We start from the raw sequence: 12,954 nt of genomic DNA, 5'->3' as shown, positions 1-12,954 counted from the left end.
CCAGCGCGTCCGGGCTGATGGGCTGGGGGGAAAAGCCGGTGACGCGGCAGACCAGCAGGAGCTGGGCTGGGCTGGGTGTGCGGGCGAAGACCGTGGCCACGGGTGGCTCTGGGGCAAGACCAAAGGGATGAGGTGACCTCCGGTGGGTCACTGCTTGACCCCAGTGTGTGGGGGGCTTTGGGGTGGCTGTGCTAGGATTGGGGTGATCTCACCTTGTCTCTCCAGAGCTGCCATCCCATGCTCGATGAATTTCTTCATATGGTCAACACAGGTAATATTGAGAAGGTTCTGCAGGGTTACAGAGAAGCCGACGAAGTTGTTGAACTGCATCTCAAGTTGTGCTGCCAGCTCAGTCTCCTGCTGCCTCTCCCAGCTTCTCTTGTCCACGTTGAAGCTGAGGAGGTTGTGGGCATTGTAGGCGAGATGGAAGAATTTGGTATAGGAGCCATTGGGGTACAAGTTGCAGCCAGTTGTGCCCTGAATCACAAAGGGGTCTGGGGAAGATGATAGGCATAATGAGTGCAGCTTGAGCTGGAGCCTGAAATTGCAGCCTGGCACCCAACTTCTTTGGGCACAGCCCTTCCTCCCTTCACTCTGCACCCCATGTCATTCTCCCCAGGCAGAAGACATGAGAGGCCAAAGCTCAATTAAAGTTGAAACTGGCCAGTGTTGTGACAGACAACAAGAAAGGTTTTTTAAAGTACATTAATAGCAAGAGGAGATCTAAAGAAAACATTGGACTGATACTTGTTGAAGATGATCACTTGAGTAAAAGAGATGAAGAAAAAGTACTGGTATTCTCTGGAGACATTCAAAACCCGCCTGGACGCCTTCCTGTGCAACCTCATCTAGGTGTTCCTGCTCCGGCAGGGGGATTGGACTAGATGATCTTTTGAGGTCCCTTCCAATCCCTAACGTTCTGTGATTCTGTGATTCTGTGTGATTCAATGCTTTTTTTGCCTCAGTCTTTAATAACACTGATAGACCTTGGGCTGCCCAGTCCTCTGAGTCAGGGGACTATGACTGTGGGAACAGTGACTTCCCATTTGTGGACACTGAAATGGTAAAAATTGTGAAATTGTATTAGCTGAATGTCCACAAGTCCATGGGGCCTGGTGGGATTCAGTAATGAAAGAGCTAGCGGAAGTTATGGCAGGACACATCTCAGTCATCCACCAAAGGTCTTGGGAGTCTGGGGAGGTCCCTACTGACTGGAAGCTGGCCAGTGTTATTCCAGTTTACAAGCAGGGCATGAGGGAAGATTAGGAACCTGCAGACCTGAGTCTAACCTCAGTTCCTGGGAAAGTCATGGAGAAGATCATACTGGGTGACACTGAGGTTGAGGACTCTGGGTTTAACTCATTTGGAGAAAAGGAGGCTGAAGGGCGACCTCATCAGTCTCTACAGCTTCCTGAGGAGGGGACATGGAGAGGGAGGTGCTGGTCTGCTCTCCCAGTCACAGGTCGCCTGGGAATGATTCAGAGCTGTGCCAGAGGAGGTTCAGACTGGACATAAGGAAGCATTTCTTTACTGAAAGGGTGGTCAAACACTGGAACTGGCTTTCTAGAAAGATGGTCAATGCATCAAGCCTGTCAGTGTTTAAGAGGCATTGGATAATGCCCTGAATAACATGCTGTAGCTTTTGGTCAGCCCTGAAGTAGTCAGACACTTGGACCACATGGTCACTGTAGGTTCCTTCCAACAGTAATAGTCTGGTCTGGTCTGGTTTGTTCTGGTCTGGTCTGTTTTATTCAATTCAATTCTATTTGATTTGATTCGATTCTTTATTCCCTCAAGTCCCTCCTCTGCTTTACACCAGGTAGAACTCTGCGGGTAAGAAACCTCTCCTAAGCCCTGTAGCTCATCTTCCTCAAGCTGTCCCTGCCCACAGCAGGGTTGGGAGCCATGGCAAAGCAGGAAGCACTGCTTTGGGGAAGTGATGGCACTTGGGGTGTGGGCAAGTAGGAGGGCGGTGGCATTCTGTCCAGCACCCTGCCCTTGGTTAACCACTGCTGCACCAGCGTGTGGGACCAGGCGCTTGACCCATATATCCCATCCCACAAACATGGGCAGAGAGGCCCTGTTGACCTTCCACTCTGCTTTCTCAGATGACTTCTCTGATGGGATTTGGGGTTCCCAGAGAGCAATAGGGGGAGTTGGTGTGAGGGTGTAAGTGGAGCTAAATGTGGTCAAAAGTTGTACGGGGGACCAGGATGGTCCTATGTGATGACTGCACAGGACAGGGTGGTTTGGATGTCTTGCTGGTGCAGGATGAAGGCCATTCCCTGCCCTTCTGCCAGCCCCAGTTTGGGAAAGCTGTTGGTGGTGGCTCTGAGTTCTTTCTTACAGCTCTTGATTTGGGTGAGAAGGTGCTGAGCACCAGGTACTCACAGGGTGTCAGGTACTGCCTGGCATCAACGGACAGGTACAAGATGAAGTTGTTTACGTAGACCCTGAACAGGTTTTGCAGGTAATTCCACTCTGCTACTGGCAGGGCTGGGTAGACCCATGGCTGGAGGTAGAGGATGTTCCAGGTATCTTTCTGCAGGGTAGCAATGACGATGTCCTCCAGGGTGGCCCAGGCCAAAACATCAGCAAAGCTGGTGTTGTAGAGGACAAAGGCACTGAAAAGGTGGAGTTTACAAGAACCTGTGGGGAGAGAGAGGAGAGGAAGCAGCATTGGGGTGCATTATGATGAAGGAAAAGGACAGGCACTGCCAGTTCCAGTGCTGGTGAGTGGCCTTAGGAGGAAGGGTGGCTTGCAGTGTCCCTGGGGACAGGCAGGGTGAGATGAGGCAGATGAGCAGGGTGGGGGAAATCCCCTGGTTTCACTCATTTTGCAGTTTCCTTCCACACTCTCTCCAAGCCGCTCTGAGCCTTTCCCTGCTTCTCCTCTAGATACCTTTCTTCTTCCATCCACCACCCCAATGTGACTTTCTAGGAACTGTCACTTAGCGGTATGGAAGGGATGGCACAGGGACTGTGGTGCTGATTTGAGGTGATGCTTCCTGCACCAGGGAGTACCTGTACCAGACCTGGATGCACTGGAGATGTGCACACAGTGCAGGGGCTGGGGAGCTGGGTGGGAGGGTCATTTCACCCCAGTTTAGGAGCTCCTGGGCAGTCCTCAAGACCAAACCCTAACATGATGCAGGAGACTGAGTTTGAGGATGTAGCACTAAAGGAGGCTCCAGTAGTAAGCAGGGCAGAGTGAAGCCTGTTTAGGAGCAATGGGTGCCCCCTTGACCAGGGCATAGTGAGCGCCTGCTCCCGGAGTGGAACACACAGGCTGGGGATGCAGGTGAGGGCTCGTTGTAGCTGTAGGAGGAACATTTGAGTGATGTTTTGCAGGGCAGAAGGCAGAGGATCCAGGGATCCTTCAAATGCAGGACAAATGATCCCACAGGCTGAGGGTGGTGCCTAGGACCTGCTCATGGAGTTGGAGCCCAGTACAGGGCTGTTGTGCTGTGAGGGGCTGGGAACCCCTGCAGGCTCCCTGCAGGAGGAAGGCTTCTTTGGGGGCACCCCAGCCCTGGCTGAGGGGCTCCTTGGCTGCTTCACCCCTTGGCTGCTTAGGTGCCTGAATCTCAGCACCAGTGGTGCTGGGCTGGGCTGGACCCACACCACCCTGCAGGGAACCCTGAGCAGGTGGACAGGCATGGGTCACCTTTGGGTGCTGAAGGGTGGGGGGTGGCCCCTTGGTGATGAGGACAGTGGCCTGTCTGTGCCCACTCTCTGTGATCTCCGAGGGGTCCCACAGCACAAGGATGGGAGCAGGTGGGGGTGAGCCAGGGATCCCACTTACCCTCTGGATCTGCCCACATCCCAGGGAGGAAGAGGAGAAAGAAGAGGAGGCGGCAAGGAGGCTGCATAGTGCTAGCGGCAAACATGCAGGAGCAAGTGTAGCAGAAGCAGGAAGGGGCCACAGAAGCTGTGGCTGCACGTTTCTTCCCAGGGCTGCTCTGCAGTGTCACCGTTGTGAGGCGGCCCCAGTAGGCAATGAGGCTGGTGCTGAGGTTTTGGGGAGGGCCTGTCTGGGTGTGTTCCCCAGAGGCCGATGCTGTGGCTGGCGGAGGGCTGGCCAGCAGCTGTGATTGGTAGGGGATTTGATGTGAGCGTGAAGTCATCCCTCCTGGCTGCGGCAGCACCCTGACACCCAAGGAGCTACAGGCTGAGCCCAGCCCATGGTGACCTCCACCTCTTCCTGTGGTAACCCCCAGGGTTTACTCTTTAGACCCCTGGTAGAGAGTTTTGGGTTTACATGGCAAGGTTTTGATAGCAGGAGGCCTGCAATGGTGGCTTCTGTGATGATGCCAGAAGCTGCCCCCATGTCAAACAGAGTAAGTTCCAGTCAGCTCCAAGACAGACTTGCCACTGGCCAAGGCTAAACTTATTGGCGATGTTGATAGTGCCTCTGTGATAATATATTTAAGAAGGGGTAAAAACTACTGTGTGGCAACATCTGTGAGAGGAAAGTGAGAATATGTGAGAAAAACAACTGTGGAGACACCGAAGTAAGTGAAGAAGAAAGAGGAGATGCTCCCTGGCATTGTAGCAGAGATGGTGCCCATGCAGCCCCTGGTGAAAACATAGTGGAGCAGATATCCACCCACAGCCCCTGGAGGACCCCATGTCAGAGCAGGTGAATGTGCCGGAAGGAGGATGTGACCCCATGGAAAGCCCGCAATGGAGCAGGCTCCTGGCAGGACCTGTGGCCCTATAGAGAGGAGCCCATGCTAGAGCAAGTCTTCTGACAGGACTTGTGACCCCACAGGGGACCCATCCTGAAGCACTCCTTTTTTGAAGTGCCATGCCCCATGGAAAGTACCCATGCTGGAGCAGTTTGTGAAGAACTGCAGCTGATAGGAAGCAGTCACATTGGAGAAGTTTGTCAAGGCCTGTCTCCTGGAGGTGGGACCACATGCTGGAGCAGGGTGAGGAGAAAGGCATGACAGAAACAATGCATAGTAAGCTGACAGCAATCCCCATTCCCCATCCCACTGAGCTGCTTGGGAGGAGGAGGAAGAGAAGTCAAGAGTGAAGTTGAGCCCAGGAAGAAGGGAGGGATGGGAGGAAGGTGTGTTTCGATTTGTTCTTACTGCACATTATCCTACTCTGATTTTGATTGACAGTGAAGTAAATTAATTTTTCCAAGCTGAGTCTGTTTTGCCCTTGATGGTAGTTGCTGAGCGATCTCCCTGTCCTTATCTTGATCCACGAGTCTTTTGTTGTATTTTTTCCCCTTTGTACAGTTGAGGAGGGGGAGTGATAATGCAGCTTGGTGGGCACTTGGTGGCCAGCCAAGGTCAACCCACTACACCACCCTTCTTTGGGCATGTCACTCAGAGTCTCCCAGAGACTCAACACAGCTCTTTCATAGCTGTCAGGCATACTGTCAAGATGACTGCTCTCCATCTCTTCAGCTTTTGCAGGGGCAGAAGTCAGGTATGGGGGCAGGAGTCAGGAGTGGAGGAGATCCTGACCTAAAACCATCCTGGACAGAGAGTGAGATCAGCACTGGAGTGCACCTGCTCAAAACCCCTCCCTGCATCAGGGGACTGGACATGTCATTTGGGTCTTCCTTTCCCCTTCTCTTCCCAGTGAAACATCTCAAATCCCTCCATCTATCCCTGGTTTGTGGCCTTCTCCATTTCCCATGCTACTCTGCGGCTCCATGCTGATGTGACCCCAAGTCGTCACTGCTCTTGTGGCAGGGACAGACACTGGCCACAGAGCTGCTGAGATATGGGAGAGGTTGGTGGAGGAATTGCTTCTCCTGACATGTCAGGGGAGATTGTCCAGTGTCCAGGAAAAGGGAGAGTCTTCCTGGTCACAGTGTGGGGTCTCTGCAGCATGCTGGGGAGTTTTTTAGAGACCTTGTGAGAGCCACAGGAGCCACATGCAGCTGGGAAAGTTTGTAGCTGTTTAATGCGGTGGTTTTCCAGAGCAAACCCATGTCAGTGCTGATGGGTCAGGGATGGGGGATGAGATGAGCAGGCAGAGCTGGGGGCGAGGGAGCTCCTTGCTGGGCAGGCAGCCAGGCCTCAGATGATGACTTCCCGGATTGCCCATGTGGTCTCATCGCCTTTCCTGTAAGGGAGAGGCACTGTGAGCCACACTTGGGGCCGAGGAGTTCATCCCTGCAGAGCTGTTGCTGCTGCACCCTCTGTTGTGACTCATTTGCCCATAAACAAGGGGGTAGATGGTGGGAAGGAGATCTCACCTGCGCTTCCACCACCAAACCCCTCCGGCTGAGGCTGTGGCTACAAGGAGCAGCACTGCGAGGGAGATGCCAATGGTTGGAGTTGTGCTGTGGTTTTCTGGGACTGAAAGAGAGGAGGATGGCTGTGTGAGTGTGGCAGCACCAGGCAGGACTTCCCCACGCAGGGCCAATGGGTGCTACTTGTACCCTGTGTCCCATCCCTATGGGTGCCACCTACCCCACGGGATGAGGAGGCTGCGGGTGCCCAGGCTGCGGTGGCGCACACGGCAGGCGTAGCTGTGCCCATCATCAGGTGCCACGGCCAGGATGCTGCGGAGCTGGTAGGTGAGGTCAGCGTTGGGCAGAACAGCGCTGGTGTTGAGCACCGGGCCCGGTGGCACCTCCTGGCCATCCCGCAGCCAGGCCACGCTGATGGGCTGTGGGTAGAAGCCGGTGACACGGCAAACCAGCAGGAGCTGGGCTGGGCTGGGTGTGCGGGCGAAGACCGTGGCCACGGGTGGCTCTGGGGGCAAGAGCCAAGGGGTAGGGGCAGTGTCTGGTGGGTCACTGCTTGACCCCAGTGTGTGGGGGCCTTTGGGGTGGCTGTGCCAGGGTTGGGATGATCTCACCTTGTCTCTCCAGAGCTGTCCTCCCGTATCTGCGCAGGATGAGGATCTCGCTCTGGCAGAAGTTGATGAGGAGGTGATCCAAGAGCTCTGTGATGGCCTTCTTGCTGTTGAGGGACTTGCTGACCACCTCTGCTAGTGGGGATGTCTTCTGGGTCTCCCAGTACTGCCTCTCCACCTTGAAAGTTATGAAGTTGCTGCCGCCCTCCCCGACATCCATGAAACTCCATCTTGTCCTATTGAGGTGCAGCGCACAGCCTGCACGAATCTGGATCACCAACGGGTCTGCCAAGGTTAGAAAGGTTGGAGAGGTCCCACGAGTTTGTGGGACATTGGTGGCACTAGGTGGGATGTGACTGGAGACACATGGAGGAGTGCAATGGGTGCAATGAGTTCCATATTTCAGGAATCCCTCGGACACCCTGCAAGCCCTCAGTCCCCTTGGAAGGCAGGAGTGGATACGGGACTAGTTAACACAGGGTGGTTACTCAGACAGAATGTTGTCCCCCAAAATATTTGCCCTCAACTTTCTCTTTCTCTGATCTGTGCTGTGTGGGTCCTGCAGCTCTGTTAAATTTGGTGGCAGCTCCCCAGAGTGCAGAGGCGCTCTCCCAGTGCCAGATGGCAGGAGCCCTGAGGGGTGTTTTCAGTGCACCCTCCCTGTGCCATGTGCCCCGTCAGCCTCAGTGCTCCCCATAACCCTTTTAGGAGCTGTTGCACCCTATGAGACCCCACAAATGCCACCCTGCAGGGGAGGCGTGTACAGCCAAAACCCGGGGAAAGGGACTGGGCCTCTGGCTGGGATTGTCCCCGTACTCACAGTCCTGTTGCACCTGCTGGGCCATTTTGTGCACGTATTGGACCATATAGCGCAGAAAAAGTTTGGCCTGGGACTTGATCCTCTCCCCATCACCCTGGGATAGGGCCTGCTGGGCCCAGGGCCAGTGGAAGTGGGTGCTCCAGTCAGCAGGATCCAGTGCAAAGATGGGCACTTCTCCTAGGAGACCCAAGCCAGACACCTCAGCAGAGCTGATGTTGGGGAAGAGGCTGGTTAGGAGCAGCTGGAGAACCTGTGGCTCTGCTGGGAAAGAGGATAGGGATGGGAAGGACCGCGGGAAAGAGGAGATGAGTGGGGGGAACTTGAGAGGAAACAGGAGATTCAGACAAGATAGAAGCAATAATTTTTTTACACTGAGGGTGGTGAAACACTGGCATGGGTTCCCCAGAGAGGTCATGGAGGCCTCACCCCTGGAAACATTTAATGTCTGGCTTGATGGATCTCTGAGCCATCTGAACCAGTTGAAGATGTCCCTGCTGATGGCAGGAGGGTTGGACTAGATGTCCATTAAATATTCCTTCCAACCCAAACTATTCTAGGACTCTATGGTTTTCACTCCACACCATGGGGATACCCAGCCGCCTGCACCTGGCCCTGGCTGGGCAATCCCACAGCCATGTCTTTGCTGGACACCGACCTCCTTGCCCACTCAGGGTTGCTTGCCTGACTGCACTTCCTTCCCCCCTGCAGTTCTTTTTCCTTCTCTATTTTACTTTCAACAGGGTATTTCTCTCTCACACTGAATTTCAGGCACTTCATCCCTTCCCTGCCTCCCTCGTGCCCAGCACCTGCTGTCTGGCTGTGTGAAGTGTATGGTGGGGGGCAGCTCAGCACTTGTTTGGGGCAATGCTTCCCCAGAAGAAGCACCTGTACCAGGACCTGGGTCTGCCAGAGACCTGTACATGGTGCAGAAGACGTGGAGGACGAAGGAAGAGAAAGAGCATTTTGTCGACATCTGGGGGCTCCTGGCCATTGGGAGCTCAAGGAGACTAAACCCTGACAGGGGCAGGATAGTAGCCCAGCCCAGAGATCACTCCTGTGTTCTGATATCTGCTGCTGCTCCTCCGGAAACTTGAGGTCTCACGGGGATGTGGTGAAAAGCTCTGTGTGACAGCAGCACCCAGAACACCCTCTCACAGGTGCAGCTTGCCAACAAACAATGGGCTGGTGGAAGGGGCCTACAGCACCATGTGGAGCTGAGACCTCCCTTGGTGCCCATGGGCTCCTTGCAGGAGAAAGGTACATCTGAGGGAACCGCAACACCCAAATCCTGGCTGGGGACCCCTGGCCCCACTTCTGCTTGGGTGCCCAAGCCCTTGTACTGGAGCCAGTGGGGCATGAAGCCCTGAGCTGGAGGCAGAAACAGAGAGCGTGGGCAGGGACAGGGCACCTTTGGGTGCTGTGTGGTGGGGGTTGGCCCTTTGGCGCTGAGAATCTTCCGCTCATGCAGGGGACAGTGGTGTGGCTGTGCCTACCCTGAAGAAACTGTGGGGTCCTCTGACAAGGGGAGTGAGAGGTTGGGGTGAGCCAGGAAATCCCACTTACCCTCTGGATCTGCCCACATCCTGGGGAGAAAGAGGAAGAGGAGGAGGTGAGGGGGCTGCATGGTGCACATGGCAAGGCTGAAGCAGCAGCAGCAGCAGCAGCAGTGACGGCAGGAGGAGGGGGAAGCACCCGTGCGGTCCCATGCTTCAACCCAGCCCAGCAGACACGAGAGAGGCTCTCCACCAATGGGACTGGTGCAGATGTGTTGCAGCTGGGGGCTGGGGACATGTGGGAGGGAGGAAAGCTGAAATAAAGTCTTGAGCATGAAGTGCCGCAACAGGCTGGGGCTGAGGAGAGCTCAGCCAGGAGGAGAGGGCAGGGAACGGGAGGCACAGGAAGTGGCACTAGGAGAAAATGGTTGCTTGAGGATCAGAGCTGGGTTCCCCTGACTCCTCCTCTCCACCAATGGTACCCCACCTCCATTCATGTAGGATACATCAGCTCCGATGGAGGTGGTGATGGCTTGCTGTCCTCTCAGCCTCGCACAGTGGAGAAGGGCTGCTTTGTTCCCCCCTCTTTGCTCCTCACCCTGGGAATGGGGCTCCTCAGGGAGGAGGTGACCAGCAGTTTCCACCCAGCCCATGCCTGTGGGAACAGTGCTGCGGAGATCCAACTCTCCCATACCCCAGGAGAGGGTCTGGGGCTGAGTTGCGGCCTGGCACTCCCATTTCCTTCTCACCATCTTTGGTGGGGAAGCCCCTCCCTCTCCTCAAGTGCACCCCTGGGTGTGAGAACAGGAACGGTGGGGGCCATTCCCCTGCTCTGTCCCCATTGTCACCAGTGTCCAGCACTGGAGGGACATTGAGGTGGCCAGAGCCAGGCTCATTCCAACTGCTTCTCCCCGGCTGCCCCCCTGGCACCTCCCATCACCCCGCAGTTTCTCTTCTCCTTTCTTGGGGGTGCCCGTGTTGGGGACAAAGGCAGAACTGAAACCACAGCCAAGGGGAAGTTTCAGGTGGGGAGCTCTGACGACTTCACACAGAATCACAGAATCGCAGAATGTTAGGAGTTGGAAGGGACCTTGAAAGATCATCCAGTCCAAGCCCCCTGCCAGAGCAGGATCACCTAGGTCACACAGGAACGCATCCAGGCAGTTTTGAATGTCTCCAGAGAAGGAGACTCCACAACCTCTCTGGGCAGCCTGGTCCAGGGCTCTGTCATCCTCACAGTGAAAAAGTTCTTCCTTATGTTTACAATATTCCAGATGCAGTCTCACCAGGGCAGAAACTTCCAAACACAACCATGGCCCAGATGTTCCCTCTGCAATGTGGCAGGGCACCCCGTGACCTCTCCAAGCTGTGGTGGGAACACTAGGAAGGCCCATATGGGGCTGCTGTGGGCTGAACTCCAGCAACCCATGACACTGAGTCAGACATGAGGAGACAAGGACACCGAACCCCTTCCCTTCCACGGACCTGTACAACAGAGAAGTAGGGATGCTGCAGTGGCCTGGCAGGCCCAGAAATGCCACCAACAGTCCCACTTCCCCAGCAGCTCCCTTCGGCATCACCCAGGGGATGTCCGGCCATACCACCACGATGTCCAAATCCCTCCTGGCAGGGCCACCAGTGCTGGGGTCAGAGAAGAGTGTTTGGCTGGTGGAATGGCAAAGCACAGATGTGGGGTGGCCAGTGAGGCAAGGGCCAGGGGAATGTGTCCACACAGTCCTATGTGGTGACCATTTGTCCTCATGGTCCCCCTAAGGTCAGTTGGTCAGTTGTTGCTGAGCAGCTGACAGACCATTAGCAGGACTCTGTCATGTATGGGTGCAAGTAAGGTCACTTGTGTAGCTAAGAGGGCAGGAGAAGGTACCTGGCTTTGTAGGTGCTCATGTGTTCACTCCCTCTGAATTTTCTCCAGATGCCTCCCACTGTTGCAGTGGACCAGGAGTTCTGCTTTGGCTCTTCCTTATCTTTATTGAATGCACTTGTCCTCATGTTTTTGTTGTGTTTTTGCACTTTCTTACTTGCTGTACCAGAGGTCTCCACTTCTTTCCCCTTCATATTGTGACTTCCTTTAAGCACCAAATGACCATGAGGGGCAGGGAGCTGTTTTTCTGCACAGACCATTGGTCTTCACAGTCCCCTAAGCTGACTGTTGGTCCTTAGTCACCTCCCCGGTTACCATTGGTCCCCATGGTCCCCTCAGGTGACACTGGTTCTCACAGTCCTTCCAGGTGACCACTGGTCCTTACTGTCCTCCTTCAGGTGACAGCAGGACTTTGCAGTTCTCCCCCATGTGACCACTGCTCCTCACAGACCCTGCAGGTAACATTGGTCCTTGCAGTACTCTCAGGGGAGTGCTGTAACTCCCCCCAAGACCAGACCTGTGCCCGGGTGAGTTGGAGTGGGGTGGGCAGGGCTGCACTGCCTGTGTGCGCACCAGCACCCGCTGGACTGGGCTGAAACACCTGGAGACCTCTCGAAACACCTGAGCATTTGTGTGTGTGTTATTGTTGGGTCTCTTGGGAGCTGCGAATGAACACTTGCAGACACCTTCCCCATTCTGGGTGTTTGTGTGTGTGTTACTGTAGGGTCCCCAGACGGGTTTCTTCTGACTCAGCTGATAGTTGGCTCCACATGGCTGCGGGAGATTTTTCCTGTGAAACTTTGCCAGGAATTTGTCCTGTGAAACCAAACCTTTTGAAGCTGCACATTCAAGTGTGTGGTTGATTTGGAGCACAAACTAAGTTCTTCCTATGCCTGTCTGAACTCTGCTGTCTCCAATGGGAGACTGGCTTTCTTTTTCTCATTGAGAGGCTTGAGGGCACTTTTCCCTCATGTGTATGGTTGGTTATTTCCATTAAATATGTAAGAATGTGTTTGTATAAGCACAAACACACATTTACTCTTTTTTCTCCTTTGGTGTTTCCTGCAATTAGCACCAATTATTCTGCTTCCATTTTCAACTGGTCAGAACCTCCCCAAGCCCACCCAAATACTGAGGAAAGGCACCTGTTCTTAGCAAAACCGTGAATGTTTTAATTTCATTTTATACACTTCTGCAGCTCCCACAGATTACATCAAAGTTTCAGTGTTACTCAGCACTTTGAAAAACCATTTGTGGCCAGATGCTGTTAGTCTGTGTGGAACAGTTCAGTCTCAGCACAAGTATTTCTGGAATATGGTTAATAAAGGCAGCTATTAGGAAAAAATACTAGAAAGTGACAGCAGAAGGCCACAGCTCACCACCTACTGATAAATGTGTTATTGTACCAGAACTTGGAGAAATTGTCACTGGGTATTAGGGTGCCCTAAAGATCCCCGTTGGGTGCATAGGCCAGTGCCACAAGATAAGTGGTGATTGTGTGTAACAAGTGAGGAGGTCTCAGACTTGGATCCTTGTCTGCTTAGCAAATTGAAACGTGTCAGGAGTCCCCCAGGTTTCCCTCCCATGTTGATCTTGCGTTTGGCAGTGCCCAGAATTTTGTTGAAGCAGAGAAAGGTAGAGTTTTTGTCCCTGTAAGGGTGGTGGAAGGAAACAAGGGCTGTTGGCTCTCTCCTGGACTAAGCTTCTTTGCTCAGGATGGAGTTCCTGGACTCTGATTCCTGCATCTGCTGGTGCTTTCTGAAATGAGAGGGGGCCAGATCATGGGTACTGCATGGACGATACTTCATGGGGATGCAGACAGCAGCAGGCAGCAGGACCTTCACTGTTAGCCGCAGCAATGCCCTGGGGCATTTCCTCCCCTCCTCTCCCACTGTAGCTCTGTGGGGCAGAAAGGGTCTCACCTGCGTCTCCAC

At 54.2% G+C, this 12,954-nt stretch overlaps 1 protein-coding gene across 1 annotated transcript in view; it reads right to left on the bottom strand.

The window, feature by feature from the left end:
- Positions 1–6,044: 6,044 nt before the first annotated feature.
- The window catches only part of LOC104547148, a gene marked incomplete at its 5' end in the record, with an annotated part of 8,190 nt that continues 1,280 nt past the window's right edge, over positions 6,045–12,954 (bottom strand). Inside the window, 8 exons of the mRNA XM_010192734.1 lie at positions 6,045–6,090; positions 6,224–6,320; positions 6,441–6,725; positions 6,832–7,113; positions 7,649–7,909; positions 9,212–9,288; positions 9,836–9,932; positions 11,740–11,836. Of these exons, the coding sequence (XP_010191036.1) occupies positions 6,045–6,090; positions 6,224–6,320; positions 6,441–6,725; positions 6,832–7,113; positions 7,649–7,909; positions 9,212–9,288; positions 9,836–9,932; positions 11,740–11,836 (1,242 nt within the window). The remainder of the gene's footprint in view (positions 6,091–6,223; positions 6,321–6,440; positions 6,726–6,831; positions 7,114–7,648; positions 7,910–9,211; positions 9,289–9,835; positions 9,933–11,739; positions 11,837–12,954) is intronic.

Source organism: Mesitornis unicolor, unplaced genomic scaffold, assembly GCF_000695765.1.
Source record: "Mesitornis unicolor isolate BGI_N332 unplaced genomic scaffold, ASM69576v1 scaffold2519, whole genome shotgun sequence".
In the NCBI taxonomy this organism is placed as follows: domain Eukaryota; kingdom Metazoa; phylum Chordata; class Aves; order Mesitornithiformes; family Mesitornithidae; genus Mesitornis; species Mesitornis unicolor.
This window is presented reverse-complemented; position numbering and strand designations above follow the sequence as displayed.